General features: G+C 44.6%; 1 protein-coding gene across 10 annotated transcripts in view; it reads right to left on the bottom strand.

The window, feature by feature from the left end:
* LOC118509818 (collagen alpha-1(XVIII) chain) overlaps nt 1-15,742 on the bottom strand; it is a 189,726-nt gene that overhangs the window by 26,070 nt on the left and 147,914 nt on the right. For 7 of the 10 annotated variants that reach the window (XM_036050971.1, XM_036050970.1, XM_036050975.1 and 4 more), the window contains 8 exons: nt 14,485-14,649; nt 12,479-12,886; nt 11,015-11,128; nt 10,828-10,896; nt 6,123-6,372; nt 5,779-5,856; nt 3,918-4,057; nt 1,625-1,717 (listed from right to left, as the gene is read on the bottom strand). In XM_036050971.1, the coding sequence (XP_035906864.1) occupies nt 1,625-1,717; nt 3,918-4,057; nt 5,779-5,856; nt 6,123-6,372; nt 10,828-10,896; nt 11,015-11,128; nt 12,479-12,886; nt 14,485-14,649 (1,317 nt within the window). The remainder of the gene's footprint in view (nt 1-1,624; nt 1,718-3,917; nt 4,058-5,778; nt 5,857-6,122; nt 6,373-10,827; nt 10,897-11,014; nt 11,129-12,478; nt 12,887-14,484; nt 14,650-15,742) is intronic. The other 3 variants (XM_036050973.1, XM_036050978.1, XM_036050979.1) reach the window with 3 other exon arrangements.

Here is a 15,742-nt window from a genome sequence, read left to right as displayed (position 1 = left end):
ACGGTAATGAAATGATTGAGTGGTTGGTCCCATGTTTCGGAAAGTGGTGAACGTTTTTCGCGCGTTGCGTCCAATGGCATTTCCACGTTATTTTTGTTATTGAAATTGAACTTAAATTAACTGTTTAGAGTTATTGTCGCATTGGTAGCGGAGGGGCGTACAATGTAGCACATTTGTACGAGGTTTTTTTAATTTCATTCGTTACACAAGAGTGGAAGCGCTTTGTGGTTAAAGCATTGGACATAAACAGGGTTGGAAAACGCAGCAGCAGGGATGCATGGTTTATCAATTAAACCCTCGGCATGATCCCGCGTGTGTCAGGTCAGGTTGCACTGGCATGTGCACGCTCATTATGAAGGCGAGTATTGATGTGGTAGAATTTGAGGCTAGCCACTGTCCTGTGTTGACGAGTGTTTGGCAAAAAAAAGTGGGGGAAAAAACACAAAACTACCACAAAACCATAACAGTAGTGCAACAAAATAATGGGCACATTGTTTTGTACATTGTATTGAAGGGAAATAATCGGATGTATTTAGGCATGGTTCGATTGGTGATTTACCAATCTTTTAAGGGAGCTTTTGTAAAGTAATTAGTTGCGTATGGACTGAATAATTCAGTGGTGTCAATGGAAAGGTCAAAAGAGTTTTATTGTTTGGATATTGTAAAGTATGTGTTGGTGTTGTTTTTAAAAATAGTATGATGTTAGGCATTTATACCATGGCTAAAAAGAATTGAGTTAAAGCCCTTTCAATTTTCCAATCTAATTTCTGAAGATAGGCAATTCATTGTTAAGCTTCTTTTTTTCAGCGGGCCGTTTTCAGCTGGATAAAATTTCCGGTGATTATCTGAGACATTAATGTATTATAAATATTTATCAGAAACACAAACGAAGAATCTTAATGTTTAGAAAAAAATTTACATACTTTTAGGCGCTACGGATCCATTAAAATTAGAAAAACGTATCGAGAGGGAGCATAGAATTTTAGCTCAAATTTAGTCTATTCTCAGTCTATTTATTTGGTTCATTATTCATTAAATTATCTATTATTTGAAATAGTTAAAACAATTGGTATTATTGCGTACTATAGCATTAGCTAACTTTTGATGATCATTTAATGTAAATCGATCTCTAAACGATTCTACTCCGACACTGGAAAGCATTCGAAATTACGTCAATACTACCAGCGCTACAACGACGGTGGCGGTACGGAATGGCGAATAATCAGTGTAATTTGTACCACATACAACCCCTCACGTGCGTTCACAGTCCACGTGGACAAGATCGTGTCCGACCGTCCGGTAGATACGGGAGATAAAAAAAAAAACAAGGAAAAGGGGCAGGATACGGAGAAGGTACAAGGGTAGACGATGAGTCGGACGAGTGGTCATTAGGATAAGGCTCGTAAGACATGGCATTACAATCTGGGACCGGTCGGTAGATACGGCGACAGACGCGACAGGACAATTGATTTCGGGGTTGTCGGATGGTTGGGAAGGACTCACACATTCTCGCTTGTGTGAGTGATGGAAAAGGACATGCGATACATGTTGCCGGTTGGAAGGACGGCGCAAAGATCGTAAGGGCATAACACAACAAAAAGGGCGTAAAAAATCGTATACTTACTGCAATGTACTGCCAGCCCTTGTTCACTCGCACCAGAAGTGCTTCCTCGTCAATTATGTAAGCGAGCGTACCGACGGGAGTCGTGGAAGACATCTGTGGGAAATAAATTGGAAGGCAAATGAGTATGGGGCGGAAGTTGAGCATTGGGTACTGTGCCGGCTACCAGCTACGGATCGGATCTTTTGCAGTGAAACTTTCTTTCTTCCTGGGGACCTTCATTGGGCAATAACGTGGATAACCTAGAATTAAGTATGATGCAGGAGAGATTTCGTGTATCAACACGGCTTGCTCTCTCTCTCTCTCGCCATGTCCATCGTCCTGCACTCGACCATGTCGTGTGAGACTTTGGCAATGTGGAAGCCGGCAAAATGGTACATGAACAGGAATGGTCCATCACCACACCACAGTGCCCAGCCCCCGGCCCACTCGATGCAGTGCATGAATGGTACCCTTCAGACCATCGGGCGGTGTGTGTGTGTCTTAGCGTTTATTATTCATGATAAGGTCTTATTTATTTCGGGGTCCTATTCTACGTCTCTACATTCGCAACGGTTCATTGCAAACCGAAAGAGAGAGAGAGGGCGTTGTGCAAAAGTGGCCTCACACAGCTGCTCATTTTCCCACGAAATTCGGAACCGTGGTGTAGGTTGCGTGTACCGAACAATGCGTTCAGGTCGTTGTTTTAACCTTTCTTCTTTTTTGGGCTGGAGGAAGGTTTATCGCAGAAAAGTGTTCGGCAGAAGGACGATAAAAAATTTCCAACATTTTTATATCACTTCGTGCAGGGAGTGAAGGTTAGAAGCAAATAATGGGGATGAAAGAAAAAAACAAGGAGGCAAAGAAACAAGCCCTAACTCCAGACGGACGATGTAGGACAAGGTTTCGTGATGCACATGTAATGGCACACAGTATGGCATGGTATAGGGTAACAAATTTGGTCTAGACTTTCGGCGGTTCTAGACTGACCTTTCGGCACTGCACAGGTACTATGCGCTCCGATGGTTTATGAAAGTGAATAAATTTTCATTTTCATTTGCTTGCTGATGGCATAAGGTTAATTCGTTTCTCCATGCATAAGTGCGATGTTAAGGAACGATAAAATGTGTTAAATGCATCACGATTTTCATAGAAAGAGAACCATCGCTGTAGTTTGCATACAAAGTACTTGTACTTTTATTGGATTTAAAATACTAGTAGAAAGAGTTCAAACGTTACAATTTAATACTTCTAAACTTATTCTCCTTCGATAAAAGCGCTTCATCACAGCCTTTAGCATCTCCGCCTAAAACTAGGCAATTTGCTTTACATCTCTTTTGAATAAGACGAGAGACGCTTCCAACACATTTTTTGATGATTTTCTCGAAACGTCCTTTGAGAGATAAATAAATAATTTAACTACAAATGAGAATGATACCTTTTCATCCTTCTCATCTCATGGCATACCGATTGCGCTTAAATTAGCTAATCGAGCTTAACTGACACTGTTCGTTTGACCCACCAGCGGCAAACAAGCTAACAGCGACTCACACTGTGACTGTGTGCGTCCCTTAAAACCGGTGTTCCCAGCTTGACGGGAAACCATTATGAAGCGTCACTTGGCAAGTCTCTTGTCATGTTGGCAAATGCAAAGAATGTTTGCACCGACCGAGGCTGCTGCAGGGTTTGAAGGTTCTGGTTGGACAAGTGCACAAACAGAGAGCGAGACAAACACTGCTCGAGCAGCTCGAGATTAGCATCCTTCAGCGTAAAGCGATAAACGTAGTGTGTGTGTGTGTGCCGGGGCGCGAATGTCGGTCACGTCATTTTGTGCCGATTGCCTTCCAGCTTTCTCTAAACCTTCGCGCTATGGGTTTGTAACGTTCTGCACACACTGCACACGCTGTGTCCGTATCGAGCGATATGACAATGTTGATGATGATGATGATGATGTGATGGCAGCTCATCAACTCTATTTGCGTACGACAGAGATTTGGACGGTGAGGGATGCATGGGATAGAACGAGATTGATTTCTTTTTGCTTGCCCTTTCCACTTCGCAATGTATGCAAAAATGATGTTTCGCTGCACTATTCTACCATTCCGAGCAATTGCAGCTACGCTGATTGACGAACGAAAGGGGTGGAAGGAAATGGATTCTCCTCTAGAAAGTCTGATGGGCATAAATAATTGATTCCCGACCTGATGCCGACCTCTTTCAGAAGGATTTGTGTAGAACGCGCGAACGGCGTAGTCGACGGCGAGATGTTTTGCAAAACCCACAGCTCTAGTAGTTACAGAGCAAGTGACACGCTTACCTTTGACATCGTTTCTGCATTCTGGAAGGTAACGGCTCCGGGCACGATGCGAACGTTGGCCCCGTAGCTGTTCGAAATCTCGTCACTGTCGTGTAGCGGCCGTCCGGCCGGTCCCGGTGGTCCTGGCGGTCCGGGCGGTCCTGGCGGGACAAAACCATAGGAGCAAGATGGAAAAAGAAGGAACGCGCGTGGCATTAGAGATTGATTACGGTAAGTGGAAAGGATAATTCTTCCAGCAAGTGCTACGCACTCTCATGTCCTCATGGCTGGTTGAAGCGAGAGAAAATAGAGCGAACGGGGCAAAAGCAAAAGCGAACAAATGAACGTATCCCCATTTGGCTTGTCGCGCTTTGGGAAATGGAATTGGTGGCTTAACGGTAGCGCTCTGGGAGATTTGGTGGTGAGGACGAGGACAATGGGACGGAGGGTTAGTTGTGGGACAAATAGGCAACATAAAACCAGCATTTCCAGTAACGTTTGCGTGATGCGATTTCGAATGGTGGGACGTGAATAGAACGGTAGACGGTGACATAGTAAAATATGAGCGTTGAATGGTAAGAGAAAATAGAGGGGGAAAGAGATTATGAGTATGAGCGCCGTAAATGGAAGATTTTGTTTTGGCTGCAGACGCCATTAGGATAATCTATACCTTTTCGCGCACCAACGGAATGGCGGGACAGTGCAAAACTAAACTGACTTTATTGCAAACGGTATGGCAAGTATGGAACGTGAATGAAGTGCGCGCAAATGGAACCATTAATTCTATTTGTGTGGTTGAGGAGCTGAGAGCATTGCATCGTAAAGAGTAATTTGTGCTTTAATTTGATGAAATTGCATTAGACTTTGTGGACGGTTGGTTGCAGACATTAACTGATAGATTTTTCCTAATGGAAGATGATGATACTTAACAATCAGCAAATCTTTTCATAAAATGCTGCCTAATTGAAAGAACCAAACAAATTTTACGCGTTCGTGCATCAAGTGAATATTATAAATCGGGGTTCAAATCCCATCCAGATCGCGTACCCGTACGCAGGGCTGACTACTTTTCTACGGGTAAAATAAAGTCACAGAAAGCCAGAAATAGCAGGCCCGAGACTTCTCGGTTGTAGGTCCAAGAAGAAGATATTTACCCTCAGCATAGCCTTTGTTCACCAAGATTTGATGATGCAGAAATCAAATGGCTTCGTATTTCAGAATAATAAATATTCTGCATCACATACCTTACCAACCGAGATCAAAAGATAATCTAACTTCAAGAGGTAAGCTCCACCTCCTTTGTTTAATCACAGAAAAAAAAAACAACAATGGAAGAAAAACAGAAACAAAGCAAGTGTTTGAAACAATCGATACGCAGGTGTGTAAACGTTGCGCCCACACAAATTAGTTTCATTTACTTTTCGCTCCATAGCACCGGGAATCATATTTTGCGAAACTCGAAAAGAAAATTGAATTGTGATGCAACCAACCGTGCAGGGCGTATCGGTTGCTTCTCATTACGTTGTATCGGAAGTAAAGCAAAATGGTAGCCCGGTTTCTCTTTTCTTATCATCCTACATTTGTTACGCAAACGCGTGACAATAATGAAGTAGGTGGAAATAGGATACGGTGGGATGATGGGTGAAAAGATGGAAAGCAAACATTAGAAGACATCATTCGTTACATCAAAGCTCGCGAAAAGGTAGTGGGCACGTGATGTGTGCTTTGGTGAAGGTGATCGGTGGGAACGAATGGACAACTAAAGCTAAACCCATCAAACACCGGATATGGGTTGAAGGAACCAAAACCAAAGAGCAGAATGGAAAGTGGAGAAACAAATCAATTTTCTATTCGTATTTTTTTGGTTGCCGTTGTGTGTTACCGAGCGTGCTGTCTTCGTAGTCCTTGTGGTGTTTGAGCTCCCGTAGCGCCTTCAGCTCGTCCAAACTGGACCGGCCTCCTTGTGGTGGCGGGCAGCATTAAGTGGTCGGAACAAGATTTAGTCAGAGAGTGGGGCGAACGAGCGCATGCAAGTGTGTGCGTGTGCGTGACATGATGGTGGTTAATTATGGTGTGTGTATCCAATGTTGATATGCGATTAGTTTTCCCGGGTGTTTGTTGAAGTTTGGCGTGAATGAGTTAAAAAGAAAAAAAAACACACACACAAAATCACTAGCACGAGTTTTGAATGCATCGGTGTGCGTGGAGGTTCCAGCTGCAACTTACCCGTCCGTCCGTAGAATCCGTGCTGCGAGTCACTGTAGAAGGGACTGCGCGAATCCATGCCCGGTTCACCCTTTTCGCCGACGATGGACAGGCCGGGTGGACCGGGTGGACCCGGTTGTCCCGGAGGTCCCGGCGGTCCTGGCATCGGGATGTACTGTACGCCTCCGTCACCGGATGCGGCTGGAAGTCCCGGTGGTCCGGGCAGTCCATCGCGCCCATTCATGCCACGTTCACCTTTATCGCCTTTAGGCTGCAAAGCAAGCAAGAAGCGAGGATTTTAGAAAGTTTTTAATCCTTTAAAACGGGCACAAACACATGGCGTCACACATTAGTCGCAGCTCAGCACCTTCTGCCCCGGCTCAGAAGGAACACATTTCACACAAGGACACACACACACGTAGAGACTCTTATTCGCGGAAAAGTTTGACATTGTTTATTCATTCCACTTGTGCTGGGTGTGCCAGTCTCCAGCACCAACAGGACCACCCCCTTTTCTCCCGAGGACCGGTCCCTGACAGCGCTCGTGGTGAAATGTCTAGGTCGCGCTTGTACGGGTACTGTGTCAACTACAAATGAAGTACCTTCCACGTATCCACCGTTGCACGGTGCAGTGGCGCAGCCAACCACCACGGTGACCTCGCCATTGGACGGAGGATTGTAAGTCGTCCGCGGACGAAAGCGAGTGGCTCCTTGAGCGTGTGACCCTCGGGAAATCGGGTTGACAAGTTGTGTGACTACGGCGACAGTGGTTGGGACAGAGATTTGCTTCGTTAATTCCGCATAAGAACGTACCCCGCGTGTGTGTGTGTGTGTGTCGGCGGTACAAACGAGAATATACTCGTTTATAGTTGTATACTCGAGAGAGCTTTTGCGTCATCCCCGGACGCAACCGGGCAAGTTCAAGTCCAACGGGTGGATGTGAAGACATCATCATGCTACGGTGCACGGGCGACAACTGTCAGTAAGCGCCCGAGTTTTCGACAAGAAAAAAAGATCTCCTCCGCCGTAAATGAGCATTCCCAATTTTATGTGATGCATTATTTATGGCAGTACATTAACTTCTTCGGGGGGAAGTTTTGCAAAAGGCTAGGGTTATGTGCTATAGTTCGGTGCTTCACAAGATGCAAAGCAATTGTGCAATGGTGCATGACGGCAGCTGGGGTGTTTTGCTAAACACGGTATCACGACCCCTCCATCATGCTTTACCGTCAACTTCGGTTAGAGTTTCTTGAGCAGGCAAACTTTGAATGTGGGGCGCAGAATTGCCAAATACAATACGGGGTCTACAAGCATTCCGGGTGGCAGTGCACTTGTGCTGGAGTTTGTACTTCGGGTGCACTTGTGCATCCGAATGGGCAAAGTACTCAAGTTTTCTGACTGGGGCGAGTATTTAAATGTTTGCTTTTAAGCTTGTCGATAAGAGATCCGCTTAAAATAGATTGTAAAATTAGATTGTGCTTTCGATCGTCAATATGAAGCCTGCAGCACTTCTACCGTGGCATTTGTCAATTAGTAGTCTCCATAGAGCCATCTATTGGAAAATGATGGAAGTAAAATTAAACGCCTGTCATGCTCCCCATCAAATACACGAGTGAAGCTTATTTCTACATAGTGCTGGAACTTGTCAACAAAATAGCTCTCAGTTATTACGCGTGAGAAGTCTTAAAATAAGAAAATAGGCAGTTCTAATCAATTGAATAATACATCTTCAATCTTTCCCTTTTGGTTTCTACAACTATAAGAACTGGGTTTGTTCGCCTTGAAACTTTGTCACCCAGTTTTCGTATTAAATTTACCATGGCTTTCTCTAACACTAAATTGCCATTCCGCATTAAATCGAGACCAACTCAATGAAATAAAAAACAAGCCTTTACGCTGTACGTCTGACTAATCATCTACAAGACGGGTTAGACCGTATCTAGACTAGTTTGAAAGTGAAATTTACGGACGACGAGACAGATCATGTTCCAACACCACCATTCCTGCAACCAGCCCAAGCGCCCGTATAATTTAATGCTAAATAGAACATGAATTATGCGCCCAAGCCTGAAGACATAGCTCTTTTCATCTTGTCAAAATAAAATTTGCCTCTCGAAAAAAAAGAAGCTCAGCAACTCAGAAGACCACAAACCGAAACCTCAACCTTCCCGGCCAAACGACCGCGATTGAGGGAGCGTAAAATGTTGCTAAATTTGTAGTATTTTCATTTTTAGACCCAGTCCGTTGCACTGCTCCCAACTTGCTGGGTGAACTTTTGGCCAAAAATGAGGGAAAAGCAAAAAAAGAAAAGGAAACATTTAGGAGAAAACTTCCAAACGACCGTCAAGGCAAATAGAGGCGGGCAACCTCGGAAGGCATTCGGAGGCACGAAACGCGCTCCAAAAGAAGCGATTCAAATAATCGTCCCATCGCGGGCCAGGATAATGCATCGTCCCGGCTCCGGCCTTCGCACGTTCGTGGCCGGTGTGATGCCTTGCGCTGGCTGGCTGGCTGGCATTTTAGGAGGGTAAAATTTATGACCTAGAAACGGTAGCGATTTCAGGAATGTAGTCGCGTTGCTTTCGAAACTGTTCGTCCCTTGCACGGACCTCGGATGGTGTCGCTTGCATCGAGCGTAAAGACACCTCGCCGTGTACCGTGTGGGCCGACAGTCGCGCGGCAAGATTCCGTTCCGATGGGAAGAAAAATTATCGCCCGTCGAGTTCTTGCCTCGCAAAAGGTGTGGAAACATTTGAGGTGGAAGTTTTTCACTGATTTTGCAGCGCATGTCCGCACTGCTTTGCGGGTCAGTTTATGCACTGTTGCTTGAGCGTTGCTTGAGGGGCTGGGACGGGTGGCAAGCATGCGGAGATTTTTCGCGTACCCACCCATAAACCCGTCGGTTGATTTGTGGGACGTTCTTAGGCGACGGTGTTGAGCGAAAGTTTTGCTCAATAAAAATAGCAGCAAAAAGAGGACGGGAAAAATTGCTAACGTTTTCTTACGCTGCAAGAAACCGAGTCGGATCGATTGTTCGGTAGCATGATTTTTTCTGTTGTTGCTGCTATAAGTATCATGTAAGATTACATCGTTTCCGATAGTACAAGGTTTTAAAAATAACTCCACCATTTGCAATAGCTCCGTAGCGAAGAGGAGAAAAGGAGCTAGCTCGCGTCCGGCATTTACGTTTGCGGGACACTGTAACACCACAAGGATAATGAAGCGAGTGGAAAAATCAGACAGAATCCATCCATTACGAGCTGTCAGCTGTTGGATGGTGCGGAGCATAATGGAGATCTCTGTTACTTCTCGCACGCCCCAGTCAGTCGGTGTCGGAGGTGGGACCGAAACGATAAACTTTCGCTTTAAAATTTGCACCCACCACCATTGGCCACCATGAGGCTTTGTTAGAAAGTCATGATTAATTAAGCGAGTATCTCGAGCAGTGGTGGTGCTGGTGGTGGTAAACTTTTCATTTAGATGCAGGCTACAGTTACAGCTGGATTACGCTTAAATGGGGGAAAAGGTTCATGTAGCATCAGGGATGCATTGTATATTATGACGCATTGTTTGAAATTAGCTTTGAGTATCGAACACTTGTAAAACTTGTTTGATAAAGCATAGAGCTAAAAGTAAGTGCTCGCTAGAGAAGATTAGAAAATGAAACGCTCTCGATATGCTGTTGATGGGCAGTTTTTCCTCTTAAGAGTGTGATAAAATCTAGTGAAAAGCTTTTAGGTGAAATAGTTTCAGCTTGATAGTATGCGCTTTGGATTGGTATCTTCAAGGCATCAGGTGCTTGAAGCTAAAGCTGCAAGGAATTTCTCATCCATTTGCTCCAGCCGTATGGAGGTGGTATGGTTTAAGTTATGGCCAAGAGCAAGATATATGTTATTAATTAGAAAGGATTACACTGTATATTTATTACTAAAAGCTGCGTCATATTGAATGGGTTAAAGAGCTGACGTTGTACGGAGAGGATTAAATCAATCTGATAATAGAAGAATTTATTTGCAAAGGTTTCAATGAGACGAGTCACATGCAGCTGTGTACGATAAAGCTTAGAGATGCAAAGCTTTGAGGACCATGTTCTATAAGTCAATCAAGATCCTGGCATACGCTGATGACATCGACAAAAATGGTTTGAGGCTCTCTTATGTAGCTACATATGTTCTTTGTATAAGTTTGCCAAATGATGACAGGACAGGGAAGTTATACTGACAGGAGATCACACCTTTGAAGTCGATCAAAACTTCATCTAGTTGGGGTCAAAAGTCAGCACTGAATACAAGATAGATGTTGAAAAAGGTGCTGGCTGCCTTTGGAGACTTCTCCACTCACAAAAATTGAAGCTAGGACTGTACACAACAGTTATAGCTCCAGTACTCACATAGGTCTCTGAGACATGGACTCAATCCAAAACTGACGAAATCCTTTAAGCTGCCTTAGTCGTATGTGCAAAAGAACAATAGATGTCTCAATATAATCAAAACGAGACGTGCTAGACTCAAACTGAGATGAAGCGATGGAACTATCTCTGAGAGTTTTGATTCGAAGTTCGTCGAAAAGAAGCCTTGCTGAGGGCACCAATATCATTCCATAAGGAGTTTCAGTTAGGTTTTCTGAAACTAGGTTTAATTAAAACTATATTTTTTTCTCATTTTTCTCCTTTTTGTAAGAGCAAATGTAAAACTCCTATTCGCAAAATTCAAATCATTATACTTACTCCACGCAACGCCATGCTGTCACCCTTTTCTCCCTTCGGTCCTTGGTCTCCTTTCGGTCCTGGTCGGCCCTGGAATTGGACAAGCATTTACAATTAGTGCGAAGCTTTTTACAAAGCACTTCTAACAGCTAATTTTATGAGTGGAGTTAAATAAAGCAAAAAAGACGGTAGAATAGCTTCCACTTACTGGCCACGTTTCGCCCATACCGCCGGGCTTCCCGGGCGGTCCTATCGGTCCCGGTGCGCCCGTCTTCCCCCGGCGTCCTCGCTGGCCACGTTCACCTTTCTCACCTTTGTTAGCCTGTGTGTGGGTGAAAGGAGGAGAAAAAACGAGGCATTCATATGAAATAATGATGATATGTAAATGTGAATGGGTGAATAAAAAACACGAGCTAGAAAGCATTTTAATCGTCAAATAATTAGTTTCCCCTTCCCCGTGCTGAGCGTGTTGCATACTTCCACGGGTCGTGTATTTTTGCGCTTGAATTCAATTATGCACATTCTGGTGCACGTCACTCCCGCATGCTTCTGCACATGCACACACACACACACACACACACACACACACACACACACACACGGGGCTGCTGCATCGGTGTAATTCTTCATTCAGCTAATATTTTTTCAACTCGTTGGTCGTTTTTACGTGTGTGTGTGTGTGCTACCGGTGCTGTCTCTCAATGAACCGGACTCGGAAGAAAATGTTATGAAATGCTATAAAAGGATGAAATGTGCACGTGGAAGAATGTTGCATATTGTGCGCTCGCGGTACCGTTGCACTTCGCCCCCTGCTGTCCCTTTTCTTGTGGCAGCACGAGAGAACGCCATCTCCATCTGCGCCTGAATGTATGCAACGGATCGTATGAAACGGGAACTGTGCTCCCGGAAGCGAACAATGTTAGGAAGCTAATAAAGTACAAACTGCAACAGCAAACGGCTTCCACCCTTCCATCTTCATCCTCAGATGTCTTCCCACTACCGCAGCCCTCTCGATAGTGCCCAGGAAAAAAAGTGCATATGAGAAGAAGAAGCAGGCTACAAAAAAAAAAGGCAGGAACGCGTGGACACGAACACGGTTGATGTAGAGAGCAAGCGTCCGAGCAGCAGAAGTGCAACATCATGCCGAGCTTTTGTGCAGCATCGGGGCAGCATCCTCTTTTGTTTGAAAAGCAGCTGCATATCTTCCCGTCGGTTCGTTCTGGGTTTGCATTTTCCCAGCTGTGCCGCGGAGACTGCATTCTTCCATTTCCATGGCGCCGTTTTTTTTTTTTTTGTGCTGTTGGTTTGGATTCGTACCACGAATCCAGCCTTCCGTCCATGCGTTTGCGACTCGTTTGCATGGTTGGTTCCGGGAGGGATTCGTTCTATTTTTTTTCGGTACTGTTCATGATCACGTTGGCTGTAGGGCAGCTGAAATGCTTCCAGATTTTGTGCACCTACATAGGTACCGGTACCACGGGTATCATCCCCAGTCACCAAGTCCAGCAGGGAATGTGAACGATGTCACATAAATTGTCCAATAAAGTTTTGCACCGGAAACTCCACGGGAAGCAAACCGACACCGGGTGTGATGTGATTTACCGGTGTGACTTCTTCCGAAACGTCCGCTGTGTGTGCACGTGTCTTTCGTTGAAAATGATGAGTTACTTACCCTCGAGGAGTTAAATGCTGCGTTTTCGTTGATGATGAACTCCGGCCCTTTCTCGCCTTTCGGTCCGGGAAGTCCCCGTTCGCCTTTGTCACCTGGCAGGCCCGGATGTCCCGGAAGTCCGGTTTCGCCCGTAAGTCCGGGCGCACCATCGTATCCGGGTGGACCGCGCAATCCCGGCGGTCCGGGTGGTCCCGCCTGACACTGGCACTGGTCTTGCGTTCCGTTTCGGGCGCCCTCGGAATGGATTACGATACCGGGCGGACCGGGTGGACCGGGTGGGCCCGATTCGCCCGTGTTGCCCTTGTCACCCTTCGGTCCGGATGCACCGGTTTGGCCGGGCAGACCGGGAATGCCCGGCGTGCCGGCCGGTCCTTTCGGTCCCGGTTGTCCGTGCGCTCCTTGGTGGCCCTTTGGGGTGATAATGGATTGTGATTAATTAGCGTCGCATTGACGGGTAATTGGCTGGAAACAACGGATAGAGATTATGTTCGGCTGGTGGGTGAGTAAGACATGCGGTGTGTTAGATATTTGTTAACAATTTGTTAGTACAAAGTCATTAGTTGGAGGATTCTGTTAAGAGGAGTGTGCCTTTCGGGGTTTATTTTCCAGAGTAGGATGTATGTCGTAAATTTAAGTGTAGCTTTTCGCGATCAAACACGACTTTTTATTATTTCAAAATAAATAAATAAAATTGTAAATTTTATGTTCAAAAACGTGGTATGTACTTAAAAGAACCACGAAAAGGACACACTTCTTCCTGAGGGACAAACGGTCATAAAGGAAAGATTAATCTGTTCTTCTAAACATTTAAAATCAAACCATCTCTAAGAAACGTAAAGGTTTGAAAAATTCATGCAATGCTATCATGCAGTAATAACGCTTATTTACAGAATTATGCTACAAACTACAGAAGTAAAAAAGCAAACAAAAACAGACACGGTGGTCCTTCGGGACTAAGCTATATTTAGGTGGACGCATTTTTTATTTGCCTTCCCGTACGCGACCGATGCGAAACTTTTTGTTTTCTCCGCAACTTTCGGGTGAAGCTAAATCGCATCGCCTACAATACCACGGCTCCATGCTTTACAATCCCGTGGAGACGCCCGTAACACCCCAAACAACGTCGTTAAAGTGAAGCAAAAACAACATTTACCAAACAAAACTTTGGTGGGGTTTTTCTTGCTTTTCTTGCTCTGCTCGGTGTTCTGTGCGTTGTTTGGGTGATGAATTTTTTTCGTTTGCTTTACTTTGCACCATTCGTTTTTTGTTTTAGAAGGTCAAGTAGTAGTTTTTGTTTTACCGGCACTCGTTGTGCTGTTTAATGTTGTTTTGCATTAGCGTGCGTCTCATGAGGGATGAAATGTTTTCCGGTGACATTTCACCGCGAAGCATAGTCACGGCTTTTGTGATTCGAAAACATAAGCCACGGGGTTTTTGTTTCACCATGAATGTGTGTGTATTTGAGCGGAAGTTTGAAACATAAAAGGAAAAGAAAGGGGGAGCTTCACTAATGAAGATGTTGCGGGAACACCCACAGTATGCTTATACCAGCGGGACCTCTTTGGCGGGGGTGGATGGTTGCTTTGGGAATAGGAAATAAAAGGGTATTTTCCTTGTGTAGTGGTTTTTCACTTTTCTACCGTCGAATCAAACCGCCTAGGAAGGAAAAAGGATTGATTTGGAGAATAAAAAAAAAAAAAAAAACACAGAGCATAGACAATCAGATACAAATCGAGTAAAAGACATCAATATTCATCAATGGCATTCGGTCACTAACTAACAAGCCAATAAAAATAAGCTTAAATCACACAAATACAATTTGATGTGGTCCCCCAACATAAAGCGAGCATCAAAACATCAATTGTCTACCGAAAGAAAGGAAAAGTGCACAAAGAAACCAAAAAAAAAAAACAAATTTAGCAATTTAATGTTTTGGAGTTCATTTTTTGCCACTGAACTCGACTAATTCTACTGTAAGATTATTTTCTTCGTTTGCAAAACCGTACCCTTTCGCCTTTGGCACCTGTCAGACCCGGATCACCGCGGTCACCTTTGGTACCGTGTTCGCCCTTTTCGCCCGGGAAGCCGATTTCGCCCTTTTCGCCCGGTTCACCCTTTAGCCCCGGTGACCCGCCACGCATTCCTTGGATCGGTGCACCGAGCATAGATTCCTGTGCATGGAATCGGTGACAAGGATAAGGGATGGGAGTCGGTACATGGGTAAGTGGACAGAAAATGAGAAAGAGAGAGAGAGAGAGAGAAAAGACAAGTTCCGTTCCGGTTAGAATCAGTGCAAACCTCCCATTGGCAGAACAAAACAAGAAACACCTTAGAAAAGGAGAAAAAGGGAGAGATAAAAACACTCCATTTTTCCTTCTTTTCCATTGCTATTTTTGTCTGTCTCATTTCCATCCAGCTGATCTGGACGGAAGAACTTTTGCTTTCCGCGTGACGGCTTTAAGGGAAATTACTCCCTCACCGAATGTTGGTTTTGAAAATGAAACAAGAAATTGAAATAAAAATTGAAAAATAAAACATTTCCCAACTGGCCAAACGAACCATACCGACCCGTCTGGCAGTTTGTCACCCTACAGTTGAAAATGCAACAAAAAAGGAAAACTTTTTCTTCACATTGGTTGGACAACGGAAATGTTTTGCGGGTGTTGCGTTGCACCGAACGCATGGAGTATGGCAGAGTTCATGGCAGTTGTTCTCCATATGCCACCGTGGATAACAATAAAACATGAAACAAAGCAAAGAAATGAAAATGTTGATAAAAATGTCGTCGTTTGTGCACTGACACGTTTTACGCCTGGCTGTGGTTCCCAACTTTCACACTGAAGCGAGTTGGAAATGAATAGTTTTCACGCGTTTGAAACGGCTACTGCTCAGAAGTTTGAATGCGTTTCCTTTGTAGTTCTGGTTTTAAAATAGCCTTTTGTTGAGTTTTACAACGAAAAGCTGACCTGACTTTGTGCCTACACTTACTAAAACTTAAATTTCTTGTGGAGCCTCCATTTATACTTCATATTCTAGGAATTTCTTCTCTAGTCGACTGCCTACAAGTGCTACATCGCCTCAAAACTTCAAACAGACACTGCTTTTCTTCTAATGTAACGAACCGACAGCTTATGGACGATTGTATTTTTACACCTTGGTTAGAAGAGCTTTTTTTGCACACCAATTCTTCCATATGGCTGACGGGATGCACACGAGGTGTTCAACCTAGGTTCCACTACAATGTGTGCAAACAACTGGGGGGCT

Source organism: Anopheles stephensi, chromosome 3, assembly GCF_013141755.1.
Source record: "Anopheles stephensi strain Indian chromosome 3, UCI_ANSTEP_V1.0, whole genome shotgun sequence".
NCBI classification, from domain to species: Eukaryota; Metazoa; Arthropoda; class Insecta; order Diptera; family Culicidae; genus Anopheles; species Anopheles stephensi.
This window is presented reverse-complemented; position numbering and strand designations above follow the sequence as displayed.